Here is a 26989-nt window from a genome sequence, read left to right as displayed (position 1 = left end):
TGATGAAGGGCTTTTGCCCAAAACGTCGATTTTCCTGCTGCTCGGATGATGCCTGACCTGCTGTCCTTTTCCAGCACCACTCTAATCTAATCCGAGGATTTTGTCGCAACGACAGCAAAGGAATGATGAGAAAGTTCCGAGTAAGGATGTTGCGTGTTTTGCAATGGCAGTGTAGTGTACCATCTACAAGATGCACCAGAACAACAATTCCAGGCTCTTTAAACCTTACAAACCCAAGGCGACTCTTACTGAGGAGAACAAGGGCAGCAAAAGCCCCCCTCACCATCCTGACTTGGAAATATATCGCCACTATTCCTGAGTCAAAATCTTGTAACTCCTTCTCAAACAGATTGTATGCCCTGACCACAGAAGAACTGCAGCAGCTCACCATCACCCTCTTAGGGGGCAACTAACAAATGTTTGCCAGCCAGTGATGTCTGCATCCCAGAGAAGAGCAAGTCACAGCACGGACTGCAGGTTTCAAAATATTCACTGGCTGCAAAGTAATGTTCCTGAGGTTATGAAAAGCGCCAGGAAACAGGTTTTAATTGATGATCTCTCTCATCAGAGGATGGCAACTGCAGATTGAAGTTAAAAATCACACAACACCAGGTTTCGGAGCGCGGCTCCTTCACCACCAGCGCTTCCAATTACACCTGTTGGACTCTAACCTGGTGTTGGGTGTAAGTTTTAACTTTGTCCAACACCGGCCCCTCCACATCATGCAGATTGAAGAGTGCCCTTCTGGCGAGCGGAACCTTTCTCTGGAGCCGGTGCTGTAGCGGAGCGGTTGCTAGGGCGCAGTCCGTTCCGGTGGCCAGCCGGATGTGTGAGTGTTGCTATCAGGGAGATGGCAAGTTTGGATTCAGCGGCTGCTGGTGCCGACAGAGGCCCAGGGCCTGGGCCAGGGGAGAGCCGAGGGCCCGGGCCAGGGGAGAGCCGAGGGCCCGGGGAGGGTAAGGGCCAGGACAGTACCTTCGAGTGTAACATCTGCCTGGACACAGCGAAGGACGCGGTGATCAGTTTGTGCGGCCACTTGTTCTGGTAAGGGACTCGGGGCGTCGAAAATTTGCTGCTTCTTGTTCAAAGTTCTCAGACACTAACTCTTCCAATATTTTGTTCTTTTTCTCGGTGACACTTCTGGATATCCAAAGCTGGCCCTGCTTGCATCAGGTACGTTTGTTACTCTTACTAAACCACAAACATAACCCTAAAGAACTGCGGACTCTAGACACCAGACCGACTTCTCTTCGCAAATGCTGGCAGACCTCCTGAGCTTTGTTTATTTCCCCCCAACAAAGTCTGATTTTGTTACGGATGTTACTTTCACTGTTGGTGAACACTCCCTGAATTAAAGGGCAGGAACGCTCAGTGCCTCTCCCCTCATTGCGATGCAGAGGTCAATGTTCATTGCTGAACTGGAGCTTAGTGGGAGTAAATACCTCAAAAACTGAGAAGGCTTTGGGTTCAAGTCTCAAGCTGGGGACATCGAGGGTAAAGAGAGTGCTGTTCTGTTGGAAATACGTGAGCCCTGCACAGCTGGCTATAAAAGATCACATACTGCGAGATCCGAGTCGAGAGTGTGTTGCTGGAAAAGCACAGCAGGTCAGGCAGCATCCAAGGAACAGGAGAGTCGATGTTTTGGGCATAAGCCCTTCATCAGGAATGGGGGCAGGAAGGAGTCTGAGACATAAATAGGAGGATAGAGGTGAGGGAAAGGTAGCTGGGAAGGCAGTAGGTGGGGTGATAGTGATAGGTCAGTGAAGAGGATGGAGCCGAGTGAAGAGATAGGTGGGAAGGAAGATTGACAGGTGAAGAGGATGGTGCCGAGTTGGACCTGGCATGAGTTGAAGGGAGAGGAGATTAGGAAACTAGTGAAGTCGATGTTGATGCCGTGTGGTTGAAGGGTCCCAAGGCCGAAGATGAGGCATTCTTCCTCCAGTCGTTGGGTGGTTTGGATTTGGCAGTGAAAGCGGCCTAGGACTTGCATGTTCTTGCTGGAGTGGAGGGGAGTTGAAGTGGTCATCCACAAGGTGGTGGGGTGTGTGTGTGTGTGTGTGTGTGTGTGTGTGTGGTCCGTCCATCCGTCTGACCCAGAGGTGTTCCCTGAAATGCTCTGCGAGTTGGTGTCTGTCTTCCCAATGTAGAGGAGACCATATCAAGAGCAATGAACATCATATATGAGGTGGGTGGATGCGCAGGAAAATCTGTCGGATGTCAGTGTGGGCTGAGATTAGAAACAGGAGAGGAGAGGTCACATTGCATGGAGGTTCTTATAGGCCTCCGCAGAGTTTCAAGGAGGTGTAAGAGAGGATTGGCAAAATTATGGGGGCCTTTAACTTCCCCAACATTGACTGGAAATGCTATAACTCTAGTACATCGGATGGATCAGATTTTGTCCAATGTGTACAGGAAGGTTTCGAAGGGCTGACAAGAAGAGAGGCCACACTGGATCTGGTGCATTGGGAATGAACCAGGCCAGGTGTTTGATTTAGTTGTAGGTGAGCACTTTGGAGAGAGTGACCATAATTCAGTTACGTTTAGCTTAGCGATGAAAAGGTACATGCCACAGGTTAAGAGTTACTGATGGGGTAAGGGCAATTATAATGCGATTAGGCAAGAATTAGGATGCATAGAATGGGTTAGCAAAATGCGGGGGATGCAGACGTGGAAATGTAGAGCTGGTTTAAGGAACAGATATTGCATGTCCTTGATAGGTATGTCCCTGTCAGGCAGGGAGGAAGCAATAAGGTAAAGAAACCGTGGTTTACTACAGAAATTGCATCTCTTGTTAAGCAGAAGAAGGGGGCTTATGTGTTTGAGGCAAGGTGGTTCAGATGAGGTGATAGAGAGTTACAGATCAGCTAGCAAGGATTTAAGGAGAGAGGTAAGAAGAGCAAAAAGAGGACATGAGCAGTCTTTAGCAAATAGAATAAAGGAGAACCCTAAAGCTTTCTATAGGTATGTGAAGAATAAGAGGATGAATAGGGCCAGTCAAAGACAGAAGTGGGAAGTTGAGTGTGGACTCTGTGGAGATTGGAAAGGTGCTAAACAAACACTTCTCATCGGTTTTCACTCTGGAAAAGGAGAATATTGTAGAGGAGAAGAATGAGGTACAAGATATTAGACTAGAAGGGATTGAAGTTAGTTACGAACAGGTGTTATCAATTCTAGAAGGAGTGAAAGTAGACAAGTCCCCTGGGCCGGATGGATTCTAGTTGAGGATTCTCTGGGAAGCTCGTGGAGGAGCTAGTAGAGCCTTTGGCTTTGATATTTGAATCGTCACTGTCCACAGGTTTAGTACCAGAGGACTGGAAGATTGCAAATGTTGTGCCCTTGTTAAAGAAGGGCAGTAGAGATGACCCAGGTAATTATAGACCAGTAAACCTTACTTCTGTTGTAGAAAAGGTTTTGGAAAGGATTATAAGAGATGAGATTTATAACCATTTAGCAAGTAACAATTTGATTTCAGATCGTCAACATGGTTTGGTCAAGGGCAGGTCATGTCTCACAAACCTCATTGAGTTTTTTGAGAAGGTGACCAAGCATGTAGATGAGGGTATGGCAGTTGACGTGGTATACATGGAGCTGAAAATGTGTTGCTGGAAAAGCGCAGCAGATCAGGCAGCATCCAAGGAGCAGGAGAATCGACGTTTCAGGCATGAGCCCTTCATGCCCGAAACGTCTATTCTCCTGCTCCTTGGATGCTGCCTGACCTGCTGCGCTTTTCCAGCAACACATTTTCAGCTCTGATCTCCAGCATCTGCAGTCCTCACTTTCTCCTAGTGGTATACATGGACTTCAGTAAAGCATTTGATAACGTTCCATATGGTAGGCTGTTGGAGAAAATGCAGAGGCATGGGATTGAGGGTAATTTTAGCAGTTTGGATTAGAAACTGGCTTTTGGAAAGAAAGCAGCAAGTGGTGGTTGATGGAAAATATTCAGCCTGGAGTCAGTTACTATCGGTGTGCCACAAAGATCTGTTTTGGGACCACTACAGTTTGCCATTTTTATAAATGACTTAGACGCAGGCATAGGTGGATGGATTAGTAAATTTACAGATGACACTAAAGTTGGTGGAGTAGTGACAGTTCAGAAGAATGTTACAGGTTGCAGGGGGACTTAGATAGACTGCAGGATTTGGCTGAGAGGTGGCAAATGGAGTTCAATGCAGCTAAATGCAGCTAAAGTAAGGCTTACTGGTCTATAATTACCTTGGTCATCTCCACTGCTCTTCTTGAACAAGGACGCAACATTTGCAATCCTCCAGTCCTCTGGTACTAAACGTGTAGACAACAACGACTCAAATATCAAGGTGATGCACTTTGGGAAGAATATAACAGGAAGGCAGAGTACTGGGTCAATGGAAAGATTCTTGGTAGTGTGGGTGTGCAGAGGGATCTTGGAGTCCATGTACATAGATCCCTGAAAGTTGCCACCTGGATTGATAGTGCTGTTAAGAAGGCATACCGTGTGTTAGGTTTCATTTGTAGAGGGATTGAGTTCCAGAGTCGCAATGTTATGCTGCAACTATACAAAATGCTGGTGCGGCCACACTTGGAATATTGTGTACAGTTCTGGTTGCCATATTTTGGGATGGATGTGGAAGCATTGGAAAAGGTGCAGAGGAGATTTACGAGGATGTTGTCTGGTCTGGAGGGAAGGTCTTATGAGGAAAGGCTGAGAGACTTGGGTCTGTTCTCATTGGAAAGAAGAAGGCTAAGAGAGGATTTGATAGAGAAATACAAGATGATCAGAGTAGGGTAGACAATGAAAGTCTTTTTCCTAGGATGATGATGTCAGCTTGTACGAGGGGGCGTAACGACAAATTGAGGGGTGATAGATTTACGACAGATGTCAGAGGCAGGTTCTTTGCTCAGAGAGTGGTAAGGGCGTGGAATGCCCTACCTGCTAATGTAGTTAACTCAGCTACAGAGTTTGTGTGAAGATTTGTAGCTCGGGTGCTCGTTGTTGTGGTTCTGTTTGCCAAGCTGGAAGTTTATATTGCAAACGTTTCGTCCCCTGGCTAGGAGACATCATCAGTGCTGTGGAGCCTCCTGTGAAGCGCTTCTTTGATGTTTCTTCCGGTATTTATAGTGGTCTGTCCTTGCCGCTTCCGGGTGTCAGTTTCAGCTGTCCGCTGTAGTGGTTGGTATATTGGGTCCAGGTCGATGTGTCTGTTGATGGAGTTTGTGGATGAATGCCATGCTTCTAGGAATTCCCTGGCTGTTCTCTGTCTGGCTTGCCCTATGATATTAGTGTTTTCCCAGTCGAATTCATGTTGCTTGTTGTCTGAGTGTATGGCTACTAGGGATAGCTGGTTGTGTCGTTTTGTGGCTAGCTGATGTTCATGGATGCGGATTGTTAGCTGTCTTCCTGTTTGTCCTATATAGTGTTTTGTGCAGTCCTTGCATGGTATTTTGTAAACTACATTAGTTTGGCTCATGTTGGGTATCGGGTCCTTTGTTCTAGTAAGTTGTTGTCTGAGCGTGGCTGTTGGTTTGTGTGCCGTTATGAGTCCTAAGGGTCGCAGTAGTCTGGCTGTCCGTTCTGAGACGCTCCTGATGTATAGTAGTGTGGGAGCAGCTCACAGGAATCCGATTTGTGAGAGAAGAGGAAAAGGATAGCCAACTCCCATTCCTAGACGTGTTAGTACAGAGAACACCTAACGGAGAATTCACCACAAGGGTACACAGGAAAACAACACACACAGACCAAGTCCTAAACTATGAAAGTAACCACCCCAACACACACAAACGAAGCTGCATCAGGACACTATTCAAAAGAGCCACAACACACTGCAGTACACCAGAACTGCGAAAAGAGGAAGAGGAACACCTATACAAGGTATTCGCCAAAAACGGATACCCGCGCAACTTTATCACCAGATGCCTAAGAGATAGACCACGGAACGAGGACATGCCACAACCAAAAGGACTAGCCACACTACCATACATCAGGAGCGTCTCAGAACTGACAGCCAGACTACTGCGACCCTTAGGACTCATAACGGCACACAAACCAACAGCCACGCTCAGACAACAACTTACTAGAACAAAGGACCCGATACCCAACATGAGCCAAACTAATGTAGTTTACAAAATACCATGCAAGGACTGCACAAAACACTATATAGGACAAACAGGAAGACAGCTAACAATCCGCATCCATGAACATCAGCTAGCCACAAAACGACACAACCAGCTATCCCTAGTAGCCATACACTCAGACAACAAGCAACATGAATTCGACTGGGAAAACACTACTATCATAGGGCAAGCCAGACAGAGAACAGCCAGGGAATTCCTAGAAGCATGGCATTCATCCACAAACTCCATCAACAGACACATCAACCTGGACCCAATATACCAACCACTACAGCGGACAGCTGAAACTGACACCCGGAAGCGGCAAGGACAGACCGCTATAAATACCGGAAGAAACATCAAAGAAGCGCTTCACAGGAGGCTTCACAGCACTGATGATGTCTCCTAGCCAGGGGACGAAACATTTGCAACATAAACTTCCAGCTCGGCGAACAGAACCACAATAACTCAGCTACATTAGGGAGATTTAAACAATCCTTGGATGAGCACATGGATGATGATGGGATAGTGTAGGGGGACGAGCTGAGAATAGCTCACGGGTTGGCACAACATCGAGGGCCAAAGAGCCTGTTCTGCGTTGTATTGTTCTATGTTCTAAAAGATCCTTTGGGTCCTTGGATGGAGGTGAGGGGGGAGGTATGAGCTCAGGTTTTACACCTGCGGTGGCAAGGGAAGGTGCTGGGAGTGGAGAGTGTTGGTTGGGAGCGTGTACCTGATGATGCAGTCCTGGAGGGAATGATCTCTGCAGAACACAGATAGGGGTGGGGAGGGAAATATGACCTTGGTGGTGGGGTCTAATTGTAGATGCCAGAAATGGCAGAGGACCATTCAACCACATGGCATCAACATTGACTTCACTAGTTTCCAAATCTCCCCTCCCCTCACCTCCCCTCACCTCATCCCAGATCAACTCTCCAACTTGACACCCTCCCTCTTGACCTGTCCCACCTATCCACTCCACTCTCCCCACTGACCTATTGCAATAACCCCCCCACCTGCATTCCACCTATCACCTTTCCCCAGCTTTAGCCCTGCCTCCTATTTATCTCTCAGCCCTTGTCTCAGTTTACCTCTGCACCCCCCACCCCCACCCCCCCGCCTACATTCCTCATGAAGGGCTTGCCTGAAGCATTGACTCCTGCTCCTCGGATGCTGCCTGACCTGCTGTGCTTTTCCAGCACCACACTATTCTACACTGACCCTCCAGCATCTGCAGTCCTCACTTTGCAGTGTGTCCTGTGTCCTGGCCTATATTTATCCCTCAGGCAAAAAATATATTTTATTATAATTATCTGTATGACTTCATAGTTTGGAAGTATTGTCTATGTGTAAATTATGATGTTTTGTAATGTATGAATGATTGAGCTGATGTAAACCACTGTCCAAATGAGAGTTCCTCCTGTGTTGTTTTGGGTCAGGAGGTCTTTTATCTAATATCTCAGAGGTCCGTTCAAATTCTTGGGTAAAAACAGAAGACCTTGCACCAATCAAACAGTACTTAACACCTCCCATGCCCCTATATGATAAGACATGGGGGCAGAAGTAAGCCATTCAGCCCATCAAGTCTGCTCTGCCTTTCAATGATATCTTGGGTAATCTGAATCCTCATTTTACCTGTCTTTTCCCCGTTGCCCTTGATTCCATTGCTGATGAAAACCTATTTTGGCCTTTCAGAATACTTAACAGTTCATTCTGTATCATACTCAGCAAGTGATCCTCTCGATTGAATCCAGGTCTGGTCTATGTCACATGCTGTATTATCTGATACTGATTATCTTCCTGATAATACTGTGCTGCTCCCACACCAAGCTAATTCTTCCCAGAATAGCTCTCCAGAAGATCTGGCTGGAGCTTTTTATTTATTCACAAATTTTATCCCTTTATGTTCTGGCCTTTCAGACAAAGGCCAATGCTTCACTGGACTTTTAAAAATTATTTTGTTCTATTCACTAGTTATTAGAGGTTTTGTATTGAACCCTAGACTCTCAAATGGGATGAGAATAGTTGGGTGCTTGTTATTGACTGGTACAGATTCAATGGGCTGAAAGGCCTTTTTCTGTGCTATGACTATTCTCATTCACAGTTTGACTTCTTGCCATTTGAAAGATAATCATGTCTTTTTTTTTATTCAGTTCAACATAGACATTCATACATTGTCCCATGCTGATGTCATAGTTTCCCCCCAAAGCCCCACATTCACTCAATTTATCCATATCCCTTTGCAATGTTTGCTCCCTGCTGTCTTATTTACTGGCCCTCCTCAGCCAGTTTCATCACCAAGCTCGAATGTATGCTCTCTATTCTTTTATTTAAATCACGAACCAAACCGTAAAAAGCTCCCTGAACCTGGAGACTAATAGGCCCAGTAATTGCTACTTCCTTTCAGGATTCTTAAATATGAGGCATTGGCAATTTTTAGTTGACAATTCCTGAGAGATGATTTGAAGATCACTATTAAAATCTTTACAATTTATTTTCTCTTTAGTACTTTGAGGGTGGAATCCATCACATCATGGAATCATATAGTATGGAAAAGGCCCTTCAGCCCATCAAATCTATACTGCAACCTACAGTAATCCTCTTTCCTGCATTAGGACCATGGCCTTGAATGTTATGATGCTTATTTAATGGTTGAGCGGTTTTCCACTTTAATTATTTCTATAGACAGTGCATTCCAGACATCCATCACCCTCAAATGTTTCCTCAAATCCATTTTAAACCTCCTGCCTTTCACTTTAAAATTATATCTCCTTGTTAGTAAACCTTCTAAGGGGAACAACTGTTTTTTATTTACCTTGTCTGTGCCCCTTATAATTTCACACATCTTTATTAGATCCTCCCTCAACATTCTGTGCTTCAAAAAAAAACAAACCTAGTTTATCCACCCTCTCTTCATAGCTGAAATTCTCCATCCCAGGCAACATCCTGATAAACCTCCTTTACACCCCCTGCAATAATATCACATTCTTCCCATAGTGGAAATCAGAATTGCACACAGCACCCAAGCTGTGGCTTAACAAAAGTTCTATACAATTCCAATGTAACCTTCTTGCTCTATAACCTGTGTCACAACTGCAAGTGTTCCTAATACCTTCTTAAATCAGAGACCCAGATAATGTTCTGGAGACCTGGGTTCGAATCCCACCACAGTAGATGGTGGAGTTTGAATTCAATTTTTAAAAAATAAAGAAAATCTGGAATTAAGAGTCTAATGATGACATGAATCCACTGTCAATTGTCGGGGAAAACCCATCTGGTTCACTAATGTCGGTTGGGAAGGAAACTGCCATCCTTACCTGGTCTGGCCTACATGTAACTCCAGACCCACAACAATGTGGTTGACTCTTAATTGCCCTCTGGGGAGTAAGGGATAGGCAATAAATGCTGCCTAGCCAGTGACACCCTCATCCCATTCCTGAAGAAGGGTTCATGCCCGAAATGTCGATTCTCCTACTCCTTGGATGCTGCCTGACCTGCTGCGCTTTTCCAGCAACACATTTTCAGCTTTAAAAAAATACCCCAGTAACCTGTCCTGCTACTTCAGATATCTGTGGGCAAGCACCCCAACATCTCTCTTCTTCTAAACCACCTAGTATCTTGCCATTTATTATTTCCTTGTCTTGTTCCTTCTTCCAAGTTGTATTTCCTCATGTATCAGAGTTAAATTCCATCTGCAATTAATCTGCCCAGTTGATCAATCAATCCATTTATATCTTTTGTAATCTAACACCTTGCACCTGAATTGGAGGGGGATCAATATCTTGGGGGCCAGGTTTGCTAGTGTTACAAAGGAGGGTTGAAATAAGATTGGTGGCAGGGTAATCCTCAACAGCAGGGAGGCAGGTGTGAGGCTGGAAGGAGATAGAGTAATCAGAAATAATAAAGTGAAGAAACATATCAGGCTGGAACACAGTGGGGAGCGAGGAATGCCTGTTGGGTTAAATTGCATCTTTTTCAAAGTCCGGTAAGGCCAATGAACTCATCGCTTGGATAGGTACATGGGACTGGGTTATTATAGCCAATACAGAAATGTGGCCAAGGGAGAGACAGGAATGGCAGCTTAATATGCCAGGGCACAGATACTTTAGGTGTGACAGACGTGGTGGAAAGAAGGGACAGGGCGTTTCACTTTTGAATAAGGCAAGTCTAACAGCAGTAGTCAGAGATGAAATAACTGAAGGATCATCCAATGAGGCTTTGTGGGTGGAGCTAAGAAATAAGGAGGGAATGGAGATGTTATTGGGGTTGTACTATAGGTCCCCAAATAGTCAATGGGAATTAGAGGAACAAATATGCAAGTAGACATGGGATACCTGCAAGAGCAATAGGGCTGTCATAGGGGATTTTCCGAACATAAACTGGCACTGCCATTGCATTAAAGGCTTAAATGGCGTGGAATTTAAGTGTGTTCAGGAAAGTTTCCTCAAGTAGTATACAGGGGATTCTACTTGGGAAGGGGCAAAACTCGACCTGCTCTTGGGAAATAGGGCAGGACAGGTGACATTGGTGCAGCTCTTTGGGAACAGTGACCATAGTTCTATTAATTTTAAAATAGTTATGGACAGGGACAAAACTAGTTCACAGGTTCAAGTTCTAAATTGGGGCCAGGTGAATTTTCATGGAATGAGACAGGAGGATTAGAGTAGCTTTTTTGCAGTCAAAGGGACCTCCAACAAGTGGGAGGCATTTACAGAGAGACAGTTAGAGTTCAAGGTATGTAAGTTCCTGTGAGGGTGAAAGGCAAGGTTGGCAGGAATAGGGAACCCTGGATGACAAGAGATATTGAGGCTCTGACCAGAAAAAAGGAAGCATGGGTCAGGTACAGACAACTGGGATTTAGGGAATCCCTGAAGGTATGTAGCGGATACAGGAGTTTACTGAAGAAGGAAATCAGGAAGGCGTACAGGGTTCACAAGATAGCCTTGGCTGAGAAGATTAGAATGAATCCATAGAGGTTTTCTAAGTATATTAAAGGAAAGAAAATAACTAGGGAGACACAGTAGATCCCTCACGGACCAAAGTGGACGTGTATGTGTGAACCCGCAGGAGGTGGGTGAGTTCCTCAATGAATATTTATCATGGAGAGAGACATGAAGACTTGGGGAAGTTAGTGGTAATATCTTTCAAACAGTCCATATCATAGTAGAGGAGGTGTTGGACATACTAGAATGTATGAAGGTGGACAAATCTCCTGGTCCTGACCAGATATAGCCAAGAACCCTGGAAGAGGCGAGAGAAGAAATTGTGGAAGCCCTGGCTGATATTTTTGCATCATCATTAGCCACGGATAAGATCCCGGAAGACTGGAGGGTAGTGAATGTTGTGCTCTCATTCAAGAGCAGCTGCAAAGAAAAACCTGTGAATTATAAACCAGCAAGCTTAACATCTGCAGTAGATATGTTACTTGAGAAGATTCTGAGGGATAAGATGTACATGCATTTGGAAAGATAGGGTTTGATTAGGAGTAGAGCTGAAAGTGTGTTGCTGGAAAAGGGCAGCAGGTTAGGCAGCATCCAAGGAACAAGAAATTCGATGTTTCGGGCATAAGCCCTTCATCAGGATTGAGGAAAGTGCGTCCAGCAGGCTAAGATAAAAGATAGGGAGGAGGGACTTGGGGGAGGGGCGATGGAGATGTGATAGGTGGAAGGAGGTCAAGTTGAGGGTGATAGGCCGGAGTGGGGTGGGGGCGGAGAGGTCAGGAAGAAGATTGCAGGTTAGGAAGGTGGTGCTGAGGCTAACGATGCCCTCTACCGCGAGGAGGTCAGTGCTGGGCCCGTTGCTGTTTATTATATATATCAATGATTTTATGAGAATATACAAGGTATTGTTAGTAAGTTTGGTGATGACACTAAAATAGGCAGTACTGTGAACAGTGAAGAAGGTTACAGAAATTGCAGCAGGACCTTGATCACCTGGGGATGTGGCCTGAAAAAGGGCAAATATAATTTAATATGGATAAGTGTGAGGTCTTGCATTTTCGAAAGTCAAGTCAAGGTAGGAGTTTCATGGTGAATCGTAGGGCCTTAAGGAGTGTAGTGGAACAGAGGGACCTTGGAGTTCAGGAGCACGGTTCTCTGAAAGTGGAGTTACAGGTAGACAGGGCAGCGAAGAAGGCTTTTGACACACTGGCCTTCATCAGTCAGGATATTGAGTATAGAAGTTGGGAAGTTATGTTGCAGTTGTACAGGACATTGGTGAGGCCACACTTGGAGTATTGTGTGTGGTTTTGGTCACCTTGCTATAGGAAGGATGGTATTAAACTGGAAAGAGTGCAGAAGAAATTTACAAAGATGTTGCCGGGACTCAAGGGTCTGAGTTATATGGAGAGGTTGGACAAGCTAGGACTTTTTTGTTTAGTGCATATGAGATTGAGGGGTGGATCCTATAGAAGTGTATATGATCATGAAAGCCATGGATAGAATGAATGTACTGTCTTTTTCCCAGGATCAGGAATCAAGGTCTAGAGGGCATCAGTTTAAAATTAGAGAGGGAGAAAATAAGAGGGAACCTGAGGGGCAACTTCTTTTACACAGAGGGTGGTATGCATATGGAATGAGTTGCCTGCAGAAGTGGTTGAGGCTGGTACGTTAACATTTAAAAGGCATTTGGACAAATACATGGCCAATTGTAGGGAAATGGGGTTAGCGTTGATGGACATTTTGTTCGGCATGGACCAGTTTGGGCTGAAGGGCCTGTCCCCATGCTGTAGGACTCTATAACTATGACCTTCCACCTCATTGTCAACAACCCTGCCAGTCTGTATCATCCACAAACGTACTTCTCATTTTTCCACATTCTCATCATTTATGAATGTCAGAAACCATAAGGGACCCAGCACAGATCCTGGTATGTCACTGAAAACCAGACTCCAGTCACACAAACAGCCTTTTATCACCACCCTCTGCCTCCTACCACGAAGCCAACTTTGCCAAGTTCCATTTATTCCATTGGAGTTTTTACCTTCTCTCAGTTTTCCATGTGGCACCTTGTCAAATGCTTTGTTGAAATCCATATTAACTGTTTTAACTGCCCGACCATCATCCAAGCGCTTGATCAGCCCCACAAAAATTCCAACAGATTTGTTAGGCATGACGTCCTTCTGACAAAGCCATGCTGACTGTATCTGATTAAACCTTACCTCTCTAAATGGAGATTAATTCTCTCTGACTATTTTCTCCAAATGCTTCCCTATCGGACTACCTCTACCACCCTTCCTATAAAATGGAACCTCCAGTCCTCAGGCACCTCCCCTGTGACCAGACACAATTTAAAACTTTGGGACAGAGCCCTGTAATTTCTTCCTCATTCTTCTATAGCCGCCTAATTAAAACTCATCCAGATGTGGCAATTTATCCACTTTTAAATTCACCAGTGCGTCCAAACTCTCCATATTTCCCACATCATAGTCCAACCTAAAGTCGTACAGGTTAGAAACAGGCTCATCATGCCTTTGCCAACCAGCAAACACCAGACTGCACTAATTCACTTTACCTACATTTGGTATATAGCCTTGATGCCTTAGCATTTAAGTGCTTGTCCTCTTAAATGTTGCGAGACGACCTGCCTCCATCATTCCCTCAGACAGGATGTTCCATATTTCCACTACCCTCAGGATGAAAAATCTTTACCTTGGAGCTCCTCTTAGTTCACTTACTCCACACCTTAAGAGTATGCCCTCTTGGTCTTAGACATATCCACCATAGGGAAAAAATTCTGATCAACTGTGTTTACCTCTCATAGATTTGTATACCTCAATCAGATCACTCCCTCAGCCTTCACAGCTGCAAGGAAAGCACATCCAGGCTATCCAGTCTCTCCTCAAAACTGAGACTTTTCCTCCCCTGCAACATTCAGGTGAATCTTTTTGCAATCATGTCCTTCCAATAGTGGCCAGAACTTTATACAGTATCCCATCTGTGGCCTAACTGATTTATGATGTTGTAGCAAGACTTCCTTGCTCCTATTTTTTATACCCTGGCTAATGAAGGCAAGCATCCAGTTTGCTGTCTTCACTACCCTGTCTACACCATTAAGGATCTGTGGACTTGTATGTTAAGGTCCCTTTGTTCCTCAGTATTCCCTAGGGACCTATCATTCATTGTGTAAATCTTTCCTTTGTTAAACCTCCAATAGTGGAATGCTGACACCAATGTGTTGTTTATCAGGAGTAAATTTCATCTGCTGTTGCTCTGCCCAATTTATCAGCTGATCAATATCAGACTAGCCCGAGGCCACCTCTCTATCAATAGCACCACCAATTTTCATTCATTTACTAGCTTACTAATTATACCTTCTACACTCACATACAAGTAGTAAACATAGATAACAAACAGCAAAGGTCCAATATGGATCCCTGTGGTCACAGGCTTCTGATCACAAAACTTCCCTCTACAGCACCCTTTGCCTCCTAATTACAAGCCAGTTTTGGATCCAGTTTGGCATCTTGCCTTGGCTGCACTGGGCTCTTACTTTTGGACCAGCCTGCTATGTGGGACTTTGTCAAAGGTTTACTGAAGTCTGAAGTAAATCAACTGCAATACCCTCAACATATTCAGTCAGTTTTTCAAAAAATCGCAGTTGACTAATTCAGACAAGATCTCTCTCTGACAAAACAGTGCTGACTTTCCTTGACCAATGCCCTGCCTTTTCAAAGTATTGATTAATCCTATCCCTTTGAATTTTTTTCCAATAATTTCCCTATCGCTGAATAATTATCTAGTACATTCCTTGTTGCCTTATTGATCAAAGGAACCATGTCAGCTATCCTCCAGTAATTTCAACTTCACCTGTGGCCAGTGAAGTATCTCCACCAGGCCCCAACAATCTCCTCTTTTGTCTCTTATAGCACCCTGGCAGGCATCGCTGCAGGTCCTGGAGATTTATGTACCTTTAGGCCAAATAAAATCCTAACACCTCTTGCTTATTAATCTTTGTTCTAGAACCTCACCATTCCAACTGAAATTGCGAGCTACAATGTCTTTTTCCTTTGTGAATACAAATGAGAAATTCTCATTTAATTCCACACCCACTTCCTTTTGCTCCACGCGCAGGTTGCTCCTTTGGTCTCTAATAGGTCCCCTTGTTACTCCTAATATATTTATAAAGAGCCTTGGGACTTTCCTTAATCCTATCTGCCAGTAACATATCATGGTACATCTTTGCCCTCCTTGTTTAAGCAACACCCCATGCACTCCATACCTTTGAAGGGTGTTTGCTGTTTCTAATGCTCTGTACTTAACATATGCCTCCTTTTTCTTCATCATACTCTTGATATCTTCTCAAATTCTGTATTTGCAGAATTACGTCCTGGGGATTTAGCTATCATTAGTCTCTTTAATATTAGAATTCTTCATATCTTTGACATTTTGTTCTATTACTTTGAAGTTAGCTGGCATGAGAGATATTTGACAACACACCACATAAAATGGGTAATCAATAAAGCAAGTTGTTGTACTTGTGTATTGCTCGAGCACAAGTATTGCTTTGGTTTCTACATCTAAAGAAAATTTGCCTTTAGGGGTTTGCCATGTTGATTGCCTGCAATAGGCTTTCCTTCAAAGGAGCTTGTATCGAATGAGTCTGGAATTTTGAAGAATAAAATGATCATATTGGTAGAGGTTGGTGAGCTTTGGATCGTTGTCACAGAATCCTACAGAACAGAAACAGATCCTTCAGTCTAACTCGTCCATGCCAACGATGCTAAACTAGTCCCATTTGCTTGTGATTGGCCCATATCCATCCAGACATTTCATATTCATGTACATGTCCAAATGTCTTTCAAATGTTGTAACTGTACCTGCATCTACCACTTCCTCAGGCAGTTCATTTCACACAGGAGCAACCGTCTGTGAGAAAAGTTTCCCCTCAGGTCCCTTTTTAAATCCTTCTCCTTTCACCTTAACCTATGCTGTTTAGTTTTGAGCTCCCATATCCTAGAGAAAAGACTTTATCTATGTCTCTCATGATTTTATAATCGTCTTTAAGGTCACTCCTCAACCTCCTGCACGCCAATTTTAAAAGTCTGAGTCTATCAAGCCTCTCCCTATACCTCAAACCCTCCAACCAGTTCCAGGATAAATCCCTGAATCTTCAGTCAGCACTTAAGTGGCAAATATTGTGAACTGATCCAGCCAGACCAGGAATGAAATACTACAGGTCGTTCTGCTATGACATGCATTTTGTCAGTGCAAATTGTCTATAATGCAATTGATGAATTGTGAGTGTTGTTTGGATAATGCAAACTTTCCACTGAACAGGTATAGTGATTTTCTATTAGTGATCTTCTACAGCACAATTTTTTCAGCAGTTTTCCATAGTGTGAGGTTGTAGACCAACACAATTGTTGCATTATAGCAGAAGGACCTGTAACTGCAAGATGCCAAAGTTCTCCATTATTGGAGTTTCTTCACCTGGAGTTGAGATAGACTAAAAGATCAAGATTAATTTCTGACATGAGACAACAACTCCCATTATGGTAGCATGCAGTGAAGAAAGCAAACAAAGTGGATTTGGGCTATTTTTCATCCAGAAATCTTTCTGTTCCTAGTTTCCGTAATGTTCAAATTCCAGTCATCTAGGGTTGAGCATTTTCTGCTCAAACTTTAATGGCATCACTGTAAAAATAAGAAACTCACAGCTTTTCAAATAATGCATTTAATAAAAGCAATTGTGTTGCATTAGGCTCATGCCTCCATTAAGCAACGTAGAAATTAGTATATTTTTACTGTAAAAATGTCTTGTTCTTCATTTTCTCTACAATTAGGTTGGAAATGTAATTTTCTTTGTCTCTTTTCTCTGTGATAATATTATTACTAATTGAAAGCTCTGATGTTCATTTTCTGACAGTGGTTAGAAACCAGACCGAATCGACAGGTTTGCCCTGTTTGCAAAGCAGGAATTAGTCGAGACAAAGTAATTCCCCTTTATGGAAGAGGAAGCACAGGCCAGCAGGATCCAAGGTGAGTTCCAAAGCAGCAAAATGAAACCTGGGCAGACTTGTCACAATTTGTTATGTAAATCCTTCCCTTGGTTGCATCTTGATGCCATTCACTAAATTCTCAGAGGTCGATTACAAACTCCATAGGATGCTTCTTCCAGATGTGAAAACTATGCATGTTAACTGTGTTACTTTGTTTTGTTAGTGGGAATGAAAGCAATAAGGTGGATGAGAATGCAAAGTGATAGATTGTTCGTGGCCTTCCAAAGAATTTCTGTCCTTTGCAGAATTGGCTCACCAGGCTAAAACAAATTGAAGACACTCTGACCAGTCCTGACTCCCTCAGACTGCTTTGATTGTTTTGACAGCCACATTGAAACAATAACGTGAAAGAACCCTGCACATAAATAAAAATTTGTTTGGAAGTTCAAAACATATGATAAACTTCTGGGACTGTGGTAATCGTCATCATTGTTCCTGGTACAGTGTTGATTAGAAGTTTGACATAAAGACAGTGCTGTGGACACATAAGACATTGCATTAAGATTTCTAAAAGATGCTGAATGTGAACTGAGTAACAAGTTAGCAACAGGCTTTAAACAGTCTCAGTGTTCATTTTATGGCTAGCAGGAGGGCAATGGCGCTATAGGCTGCCAGGCTATTGTCAAAAATGATATCGATGCCATTACAAAAGGTGTTCAGCACACCCTTCAGGTCTGACCTACAGATGGCCACAGTAAATGTGGCCTTGTGAATGTCATTTTTCATTTGAACAATTTTACTCTCATTGCCTGCAAAACTGCCTCAAGGGCTCTTCAGAATTCACCTGGTTCCCCTTGCTGCTTGAGATGTGCAGGATCATAATTGACAGCCGCATTCTTGACATTTCATGTCCTCTCTGTCTCCTCTCAGTTTGCTTTTGAATGATCAGTTCATGAAATTTATGGAATGTTATAATTTTCTTGGTTTGAACATTCAAATTTCATCAGAATCAATTTGATTCATTCTTGCACATCATTGCCAACATTATATCTTGTCTACTATTGTTCAATTTCAGAGAGAAAACTCCTCCGAGACCGCAAGGCCAGAGACCTGAGCCAGAGAGTAGAGGGGTGAGTGCACTTTCATTTCTGGACACAAGATGCAGAGACAAAATGGGAGGAGGGACACAGAAGTGAGGGGATAAGGTGAATTGTTTGTGGTGGCTGGGATAATGGACCTGTTTTGTGTTTGTTCTACGCTTCTGACACAACTCTGGATTGGGAGTGGACCATTCAGCCCTTCAAAGTAAACCATCCAGTCCACTGAATCTGCACCTGTTTCTTCAATTCATTAATCCCATTCCCACCCTCTTCTCTCAGAACCCTGCATTTTTCTCTAGTTATTTATCCAACGCTTTTGAAGCAATATCTACCACCACATCGGGCATATTGCCATTTTTTAAAATCCTTCTCCTCAGGTTCTTCAGAATTTAAATAGATTTTTAATTCTCATTTTAATCAGATCAGTTTCTCTTTAAAATCATAAAGGCATAAATACTGCAAAAAAAATCCGTTATCACATCTTTCTGCTGAGACCAAGCATAGAGTCTCAATGGATCCATAGTTCATTCAAATAATCTGCCAGTCAATTACATCAAACTTGGTTTGTATTTCAACTTCATCTATCCACATTGATTCCCTACCCTGACCCAACCAAAGAGGTGAGGAGAATGCTATCTGTCTGCTTAGAGTTTTCCCAAGAGGTTGGTTTCTGGGAAGAGGAACTCCAATTATGTGGATAAATTGGAGATGCTGAAGCTGTTCTCCTTAAAGAGAAGAGAAAGCTGAGTGAAAACTAATGAAGGGTTTGGACGGAGTAGATGAGGGGAAAGGTTGTTCCATTGGCAAAAGAGAACTAGAGACCAGTTTAAGTTGGTGGACGAAAGCACCAAAAGCTAAACTTGTTACCATCGAAATGGTTGAAGTGAATAGCTTAGGTATTTTCAAAAGGAAACTAGATCAATACTTGAGAAAGAAAGGAATATGGAAAAGACAGGCGGGATAATATAGAACAAAGGATAGTACAGCACAGTACAGGCCCTTCGGCCCACAATGTTGTGCCGAGCATTTAGCTTAATCTAAGATCAACCGAACCTACACATCCCTCAATTTACTGCCATCCATGTGCTTGTCCAGCAGTCACTTAAATGTCCCTAATGTCTCTGACGCTACTACCACCACTGGCTGTGCATTCCACATACCCACCACACTCTGCATAAAGAACCTATCTCCCCTATACCTTCCTTCAGTCACCTTACAATTATTACCCATCATGACAGCCATTTCTGCCCTGGGGTAAAGTCGCTGGCTATCCACTCTACCTATGCCTCTCTTTATCTTGTACACCTATATCAAGTCACCTCTCTTTCTTCTCTCCAGTGTGAAAAGCCGTAGCTCACTCAACCTTTCTTCATAAGACATGCCCTCCAATCCAGGCAGCATCCTGGGAAATCTCCTCTACAGCCTTTCTAAAGCATCTACATCCTTCCAATAATGAGGCAACCAGAACTGGACACAATATTCCAAACGTGGTCTAACCAGGGTTTTATAGAGTTACAGCAAAACCTCGCGGCTCTCAAACTCAATCCCCTTCCTAATGAAAGCCAAAACACCATACACCTTCTTTTTATTTTTTATTTTTTTTTTGTGGGTGGGTGTGCGTGAGTGCATGTGTGTGTGGGTGTGTGTCTGTGCACGTGTGTTGAGTGATTGTGTGTTTCTGTGTGAGTGCATGTGTGTCAGTCCCATACACCTTCTTAACAATCCTATTAACTTGGGTGGCAACTTTGAGGGATCTATGTACGTGAACCCCGTGATCCCACTATTCCCTCACACTGCCAAGAATCCTGACTTTAACCTTATATTCAGCATTCAAATTCAACCTTCCAAAACAAATCACTTCACATTTATCCAGGTTGAACGCCATCTGCCACTTCTCAGCCCAGCTTTGTATCCTGTCAACGTCTTGTTGTAGCTTGCAACAGCCCTCAACACCATCGATGACACCACCGACCTTTGTGTCATTGGCAAACGTACTAGCCCACCCTTCTACTTCCTCATCCAAGTTATTTTTAAAAATTGCAAAGAGCAGAGGTCCAAGAACAGATCCCTGCGGGACACCACTGGTCACCCACCTCCAGGCGGAATATTTCCTATCCATTACCACTCGCTGTCTTTTTGCCAATCAACTCTGTATCCCGACAGCCAAATGTCCCTGTATCCCATACCTCCTCACTCTCTGAATGAGTCTACCATGGGGAACTCTATCAAATGCCTTACTGAAATCCAAATACACCACACCCACTGCTCGACCTTCGTCAGCTTGTCTCGTCACATCCTCAAAGACCTCAATAAGGCTTGTGAGGCATGACCTGCCCCTCTCAAAACCATGCTGACTATCTCTAATCAAATTATGTTTTTCCAAATAGTCATAAATCCTATCTCTCAGAATCCGTTCCAATACCTTGCTTACCACAGACGTAAGACTGACTGTTCTGTAATTCCCAGGGATTTCCCTATTCCCTTTCTTGAACAGAGGAACAACATTCACCTTCCCCCAATCATCCAGTACTACTCACGTGGAGAGTGAGGATGCAAAGATCATCATCAGAGGTGCAGCAATCTCATTCCTCGCTTCACGTAGTAACCTTGGATACATCTGGTCCAGACCTGGGGACTTATCTATCTTGATGCTTCCCAGAATTTCCAGCACATCCAGTTTCTCAATATCCATCTGTTCAAGCCTATTAACCTGGTCCACGGTATTCTCTCTATCAACAAGGTCCCTCTCTCTAGTGAATACTAAAGCAAAAAAACTCATTTAGGGCCTCCCCATTTCTTCAGACTCCACTATCCCTGATCGGCCTAACCCTCTCCCTGATCATTCTCTTATTCCTCACGTAAGTGTAGAACACTTTTCTCTAATCCTTTCAACCATGGCTTTTTCATGCAATCTTCTAGCTCTCCTCAGCCCATTTTGAGTTATTTCCTAGCTACCCTGTAATTCTCTATAGCTGTACCAGATCCTTCCTTCCTCAACTATAAGTAAGCTTCCTTCTTCCTCTTAATGAGAAGCATTGAGTAGCAAGTCGGGAGGTCATGTTATAGCTGTACAGGACATTGGTTAGGCCACTTTTGGAATATTGTATGCAATTCTATCGGAAGGATGTTGTGAAACTTGAAAGGGTTCAGAAAAGATTTACAAGGATGTTGCCAGGGTTGGAGGATTTGAGTTATAGGGAAAGGCTGAATAAGCTGGGGTTGTTTTCCCTGGAGGGTCAGAGGCTGAGGAGTGACCTTATCAATGTTTATGAAATCATGAGGGGCTTCGATAGGAGAAATAGACAAAGTCTTTCCCTGGGGTGGGGGAGTCCAGATATAGAGGGCAAAGGTTTAGGGTGAGAGGGAAAAGATATAAAAGGGACCTAAGGGGCAATGTTTTCATGCAGAGGGTGGTGCGTGTATGGAATGAGCTGCAAGAGAAAGTGGTGGGGGCTGGTACAATTACAGCAGTTAAAAGGCATCTGGATGGGTATGTGAATAGGAAGAGTTTAGAGGGATATTGGCCAAGTGCTGGGAAATGGAACTACATTGGGTTAGAATAACTGGTCAACCTGGACAAGTTGGACTGCAGGGTCTGTTTCCATGCTGTACATCTCTATGACTCCTGTCATCATCCAAGGCTCCTTCACCTTACCACTCCTTGCCTGTCTCATTGGGACAAATTTATCCAACGCTCACAAGTGCTCCTTAAATATCGTCCACATTTCTGTTGTGCATTTCCCGTAGAGCAACTGTTCCCAATTTATACTCGACAGCTCCTATCTAATAGCAGTATAATTTGCCCTCCCCCCAATTAAATTCTCCCATCTGTCTCACCATGGCTATGGTCAAGGTGAGGTAGTTGTGGTCACTGTCACCGAAATGCTGTCCCACTGAGAGATGTGACACCTGGCCTGGCTCGTTGCCTACCACCAAATCCAATATGGCCTCCCCCTAGTCGGCCCATCTACATATTGAGTCAGGAATCTTTCTTGGAAACACCTGACAAAATCGTCTCCATCCAGACCCTCTAAGGAGGTTCCAATCAATATTGGGGAAGTTGAAGTCACCCATTCTGTAACAACAATTATGTTACATCTGCACCTTTGAGATTTGTTATCCAATCTGTTCTTCTGTCTCTCTGCTGCTATTGAGGGGGTCTGTGGAAAATTCCCAATAAAGTGACTGCTCCTTTTCTGTTACTGACGTCCACCCATCCTGACTCAGTAGACAAACCCTCCTCAACAACCCCCTTTTCTGCAGCTGTGATGCACTGTCTAATTAACAATGCTACTCCCTCTCCTCTTTTATCAATTCCACCTCCCTTGTTCTTTTTAAGATCTAAACCCTGGAACCTCCAGCAACCATTCCTGCCCCAATGAAATCCATGTCTCCATTATGGCCGCAACATCTTAGTTCCAAGTACTGATCCATGCTGTACATTCATCACGCTTATTCCTGACACTCCTGCATTGAAATGAACACACTTTCACCCATCCCTTTGCCTTATCAATTGTGTATCCTTCCTAACAAACTCCCTGCATTCTATTTCTACCCATTTAACAATGATCCCATCCTCGGATTTGTAGCTCAGGTTCCCATCCTGCTGCCAAATTAGTTTAAACTCTCCCAAAGTGCTCGAGCAAATCTCCCCCCAGGACATTAGTGCCCCTCCAGTTTAAATGCAACCCGTCCTTCATGTACAGGTCCCACCTGCCCCAGAAGGTGCCCAAATGATCTACGTAGCTGAAGCCCTCCCTCCTGCTCCAGACCTGTAACCACGTGTTTAGCTGCACTCGCTCTCTGTTCCTCCCTCACTAGCACTAGAATAAGGACAATCTGTTTGACCCAGTTGGTTGTTGCATATTCTATGTGGGGGGTGGATGTCTACAAAGTCAGCCACAGTTCCTAACTAAGGTTAAACTGTGGCTTCATGTGTACATAAAAGATCCAGTAGCACTTGTCCTAAGCAATATTTATTTTTGAAGAAAAGTGTTTGACATTTGTAATAATTCGGATTTGGGTTGTACTTTCTTGAGGATGGTGGAGGCAGGTTGAATTCAAGCTCCCACTGAATAAAGCAAATAAATCAGGGCTCTCGGGGGGGGACACAAAACAACAGAGTGGCGCTAACTTGTCGAGACTTCATATACATTTGGCAAGTTATTTGGCCTCAGGTGTGTTGTAACCATTCGATGTTGTCCTGACTCTGACCTAGGAAGTGGACAGAAGGTTTTTCTGGTTTAATTTTTCCCTCTGCCATGAATACTGAACATCAATGTGGGTCATGATTATCCAGAAAGCTCTGCCACACCTTTATATGAGTTTTGATTCTCCATGGGAGTTGGCAATCTGTTCAAACATGGGGAAACAAAGCTCCTCACAATCACACACTATTTTTGAGAATGACAGAATTGTAATTAGAAACTGTGGCTGCATTTGAGCCAAGATCATAGAAGAGTTCACACAGAAACAAGTTCCAAAAAGACTGTTCCCATTCTACATGCCTTTCCTCAGCTTTTCCATTTCTGTCCAGTATTCATCTAGTTTGTTACTTGCTTCAATCAATTCATGTGGAAATAAGGGAGAAACAGTTGTGTGTCATAGGGCACTGGCACCAATACTGGGGGGATGAGAGAGATATTCCAATGGGACAGACTTTATTTTAACCATGGAGGCGAATCATATAACTAGGATTGTGGGTAGGGATTCAAGGGAGAGGAGAGGAGAGGAGGGAAAATTCAATTGAGGGGAGTTCCTAAAATATCAAAAAGAAAGAGAGCGCAAAAATAGAAGGTAGTAAAGAAGCAAATAATAATCAAAATGTGATGAGCAGGGGCAGAAGATATAAGCAGAGTGCAGCAGAAATTAGAAATGGCGTAAATAATATGGTGAAACCAAATTGGGTACAGGATGACTAGGATTTGGAACACAATTTCAAGGATATTCGATGGTTCAGAAAATAGGCAGAAAGAAAAAGGTGATGCAGTAGTATTAGTAAAGGAAGGTATCAGTGCAGTCATTAGTAACGATATATGTGCAATAAGACTATGATGTGGAATCAGTTTTGATGGAAATAGGGCAGAACAAGGGAATAAAGTCACTGGTGGGAGTTGTCCGTAGGACCCCATAGAGTTGCCCCACTAGCATGAAATTTAAATCGGCAAGTAATGAAGGTATGTAAGAAATGCACTCCAATTGTCTTGGATGATTTTAATCTACATATTGACTGAACAAATCAAATGAGCATAAGTAAAATGCAAAACAAATTTATAGGGTGCATTAGGGATTGTTTTTAGAACAGCACATTCACAATGTATCAGGAACGGGTTACTTCAGATCTGGGATTAGGGAATGAGGTAGGATTAACAGGAGATCTCGTGGTTAGGGATCCTTTAAGTAACTCCAGCCTCAATCCAGTATCCTCAACTTAAATGAGACAATTACAGAGCTATGATGAAAGAGTTGTCTAAAGCAGACTGGGAAAACAGTAGTGAGGAGTGGCAGGCATTAAAGTAGTAATTTCATAATGTATAGCAAAGGTTTAGTCTGGTAAAAAAGAATGGACTCAGAGAGAAGGATGAACCACTCATGGTTGACAATGGCAGTCAGAAAGCTTATTCAATCAAAACTGAGACAATCAAAAGTGGCAAAACTAACTGTAAGCTGGAGAATTTGAGATATAGGTGGAGACATAGACTAATCATTCCCTCAAGCCAGCCGTTCAACTGGATCATGGCTGATCCGTCCCCTCTTCAAATAACTGTGGAAACTCTGACTATCCATTTTTACATTGCTAACTACCTTCCTCTCACCACCTTAATATCTTCCCTGGTCAATCTTTTTGTCATTCTGTGCTTTTCTTTATATTCTGATCACTTAACTCACCTAACACTCATCGCTGCCAGTCTTCGACTTTTTCTAAAGTTTGATGTTTTCCCTCATTTACTGAGTTATCCACAGATGATCGACCTTATCTTTACATTTTTTTCTTTATTGTAAGAATATAATTACTCTGAGTGCTTTGAAATATCCTCTTAAATGTCTGCCTGTGTTTTTAATAGAAGTAACCCCGAGTGTAGAAGCCAGTTAACTTCAGCCGGCTCAGCCTTTGTGTCCATATAGTTGCCCTTATTTTGATTTAAAACTTAAACTCAATCATCTCTCTTTTAAACTATAAGTAATCTAGACATTCCTTTAACAAAATCAGAAATTGCTGGAAAATCTCAGCAGGACTGGTAACATCTATGGAGAGAAAGTAGAGTTAACGTTTCAGATCCAGTGACTGTTCTTGATTGTAACTTGGAAAAGCTTAGCATATGATGGGGGAGTGGAGGAGGAAAGAGTAAGCAGTAGGTTTACTCAGTGGTCCCAGTTATGATCTCCACAGTAATATTGCTATTTTATGTTTCTTTAGAAATCTGGAAGTCCAGTTATTTACTTAAAGAATAAACCCATGAGGTTCACTGTTATAAAACAAACAAAAATTACTACACAAAACTCAAATAATATATGGGAAAGAGCTAATAAAGACACTCTATCTTGTCAGTAACATTAAAGGTATCAAAGCTACAGTGAACACAATTGCTTGTGCTCTAAACTGAACTGAACTTCATTATCATTTCCATCCATTTAACTTACACAAAAACGCATCTCACATACCTAACAGAAGTTGAAAGGTTAACCACTTGGTCCAAATACTATTTCAAAGGTTCATATAAATGGTTAAGCTTTCTTGAGCATCTGCTTACTTCTTGCACTATTGTCCCTTCAAATTTGCTCCAACCATTCAAGGGTCGCAGACTCCCAGTTCAACAAAGAATCTTAAATGTGACTATATCTGGACAAAATCACTCCTGGTTCTAATATTCTTAACTCGGGACACACACACTCTTTCTCTCTCTTGGTCACTTTCACTCTATTCCTCCCCCTCCTCTTGCACACCAAAAGGTCCAACTCACTATTCGAATCCTTCAGTTAGCAAAGGTGTTACTAGTTTACAATCAAATAGAATTTCAACTCAATCCTGATTGAAAGAAACGTTCATGAAGGTAACTTGCACGAAACTATATTGCCTGAAAATAGAAACATGTTCAGGAATCTACTCCTTGCATACTGAGCTGTTTATTGACATTTTACTTGTGTTTTATTTTCAGAAAGGCAGGTCACATGGTCAATTACGATAAGCAAGTACATTTTTACAATCAATCACCTTTCAGGGAAAATTAACTCATTAAGGAACCATTCCCCCAACATTACAATATGGAGTTTCTTTAAGCATTGTACCCTTTACAACTTGTTCAGTGTATGCTGCGCAACCTAACAATGTTGTCAGCAAACTTGGATAAACTATAAAATTGATTAATATCACAAAAGCAAAGGCCCCACTATAGAATCTGGAAAGACCTACAGGAATCATGTCCAATTAGATTGTTTACCATTATCCTTATTCTGTCTCCTAATTCCCTACTTCTGTCAATATGATGCCTCCAGTTCTGTTGCTGTCATTTATAATTTCATGAAATGGCATGTTTTATTACATCATAGTCGTGGTTAAACTGTTTGTGATCGTGAATATGCTGTTCTTGTTCTTGATAATCTGTTTCATGTTCAATTACTGCCAAAATCATTTTATTTCCCAGGGTTTCCAAGGTTTTGGATTTGGAGATGGAGGATTCCAGATGTCATTTGGGATTGGTGCATTTCCATTTGGGATTTTTGCGACAGCATTTAACATCAATGATGGCCGCCCACCTCCAGGTAAATAATTAAAATCATTATATTTTCCCATCCTACCCAGATAACATCCAGTGCCGCATGGGACAGGTACAAAGCCAGCTTTCCATATGTGCCACAGTCTCTC

At 43.0% G+C, this 26989-nt stretch overlaps 1 protein-coding gene across 2 annotated transcripts in view; it reads left to right on the top strand.

Annotated features, from left to right (window-relative positions):
• The first annotated feature begins 816 nt into the window (after positions 1 to 816).
• Positions 817 to 26989, top strand: part of rnf185 (ring finger protein 185) — a 155219-nt gene continuing 129046 nt past the window's right edge. For both annotated transcript variants that reach the window (XM_060843857.1, XM_060843856.1), the window contains exons 1-5: positions 817 to 1044; positions 1155 to 1173; positions 16954 to 17066; positions 18102 to 18156; positions 26769 to 26886. In XM_060843857.1, the coding sequence (XP_060699840.1) occupies positions 851 to 1044; positions 1155 to 1173; positions 16954 to 17066; positions 18102 to 18156; positions 26769 to 26886 (499 nt within the window). In that variant the 5' untranslated portion in view covers positions 817 to 850. The remainder of the gene's footprint in view (positions 1045 to 1154; positions 1174 to 16953; positions 17067 to 18101; positions 18157 to 26768; positions 26887 to 26989) is intronic.

The sequence above is a fragment of the Hemiscyllium ocellatum genome, chromosome 24 (genome assembly GCF_020745735.1).
Source record: "Hemiscyllium ocellatum isolate sHemOce1 chromosome 24, sHemOce1.pat.X.cur, whole genome shotgun sequence".
In the NCBI taxonomy this organism is placed as follows: domain Eukaryota; kingdom Metazoa; phylum Chordata; class Chondrichthyes; order Orectolobiformes; family Hemiscylliidae; genus Hemiscyllium; species Hemiscyllium ocellatum.
This window is presented reverse-complemented; position numbering and strand designations above follow the sequence as displayed.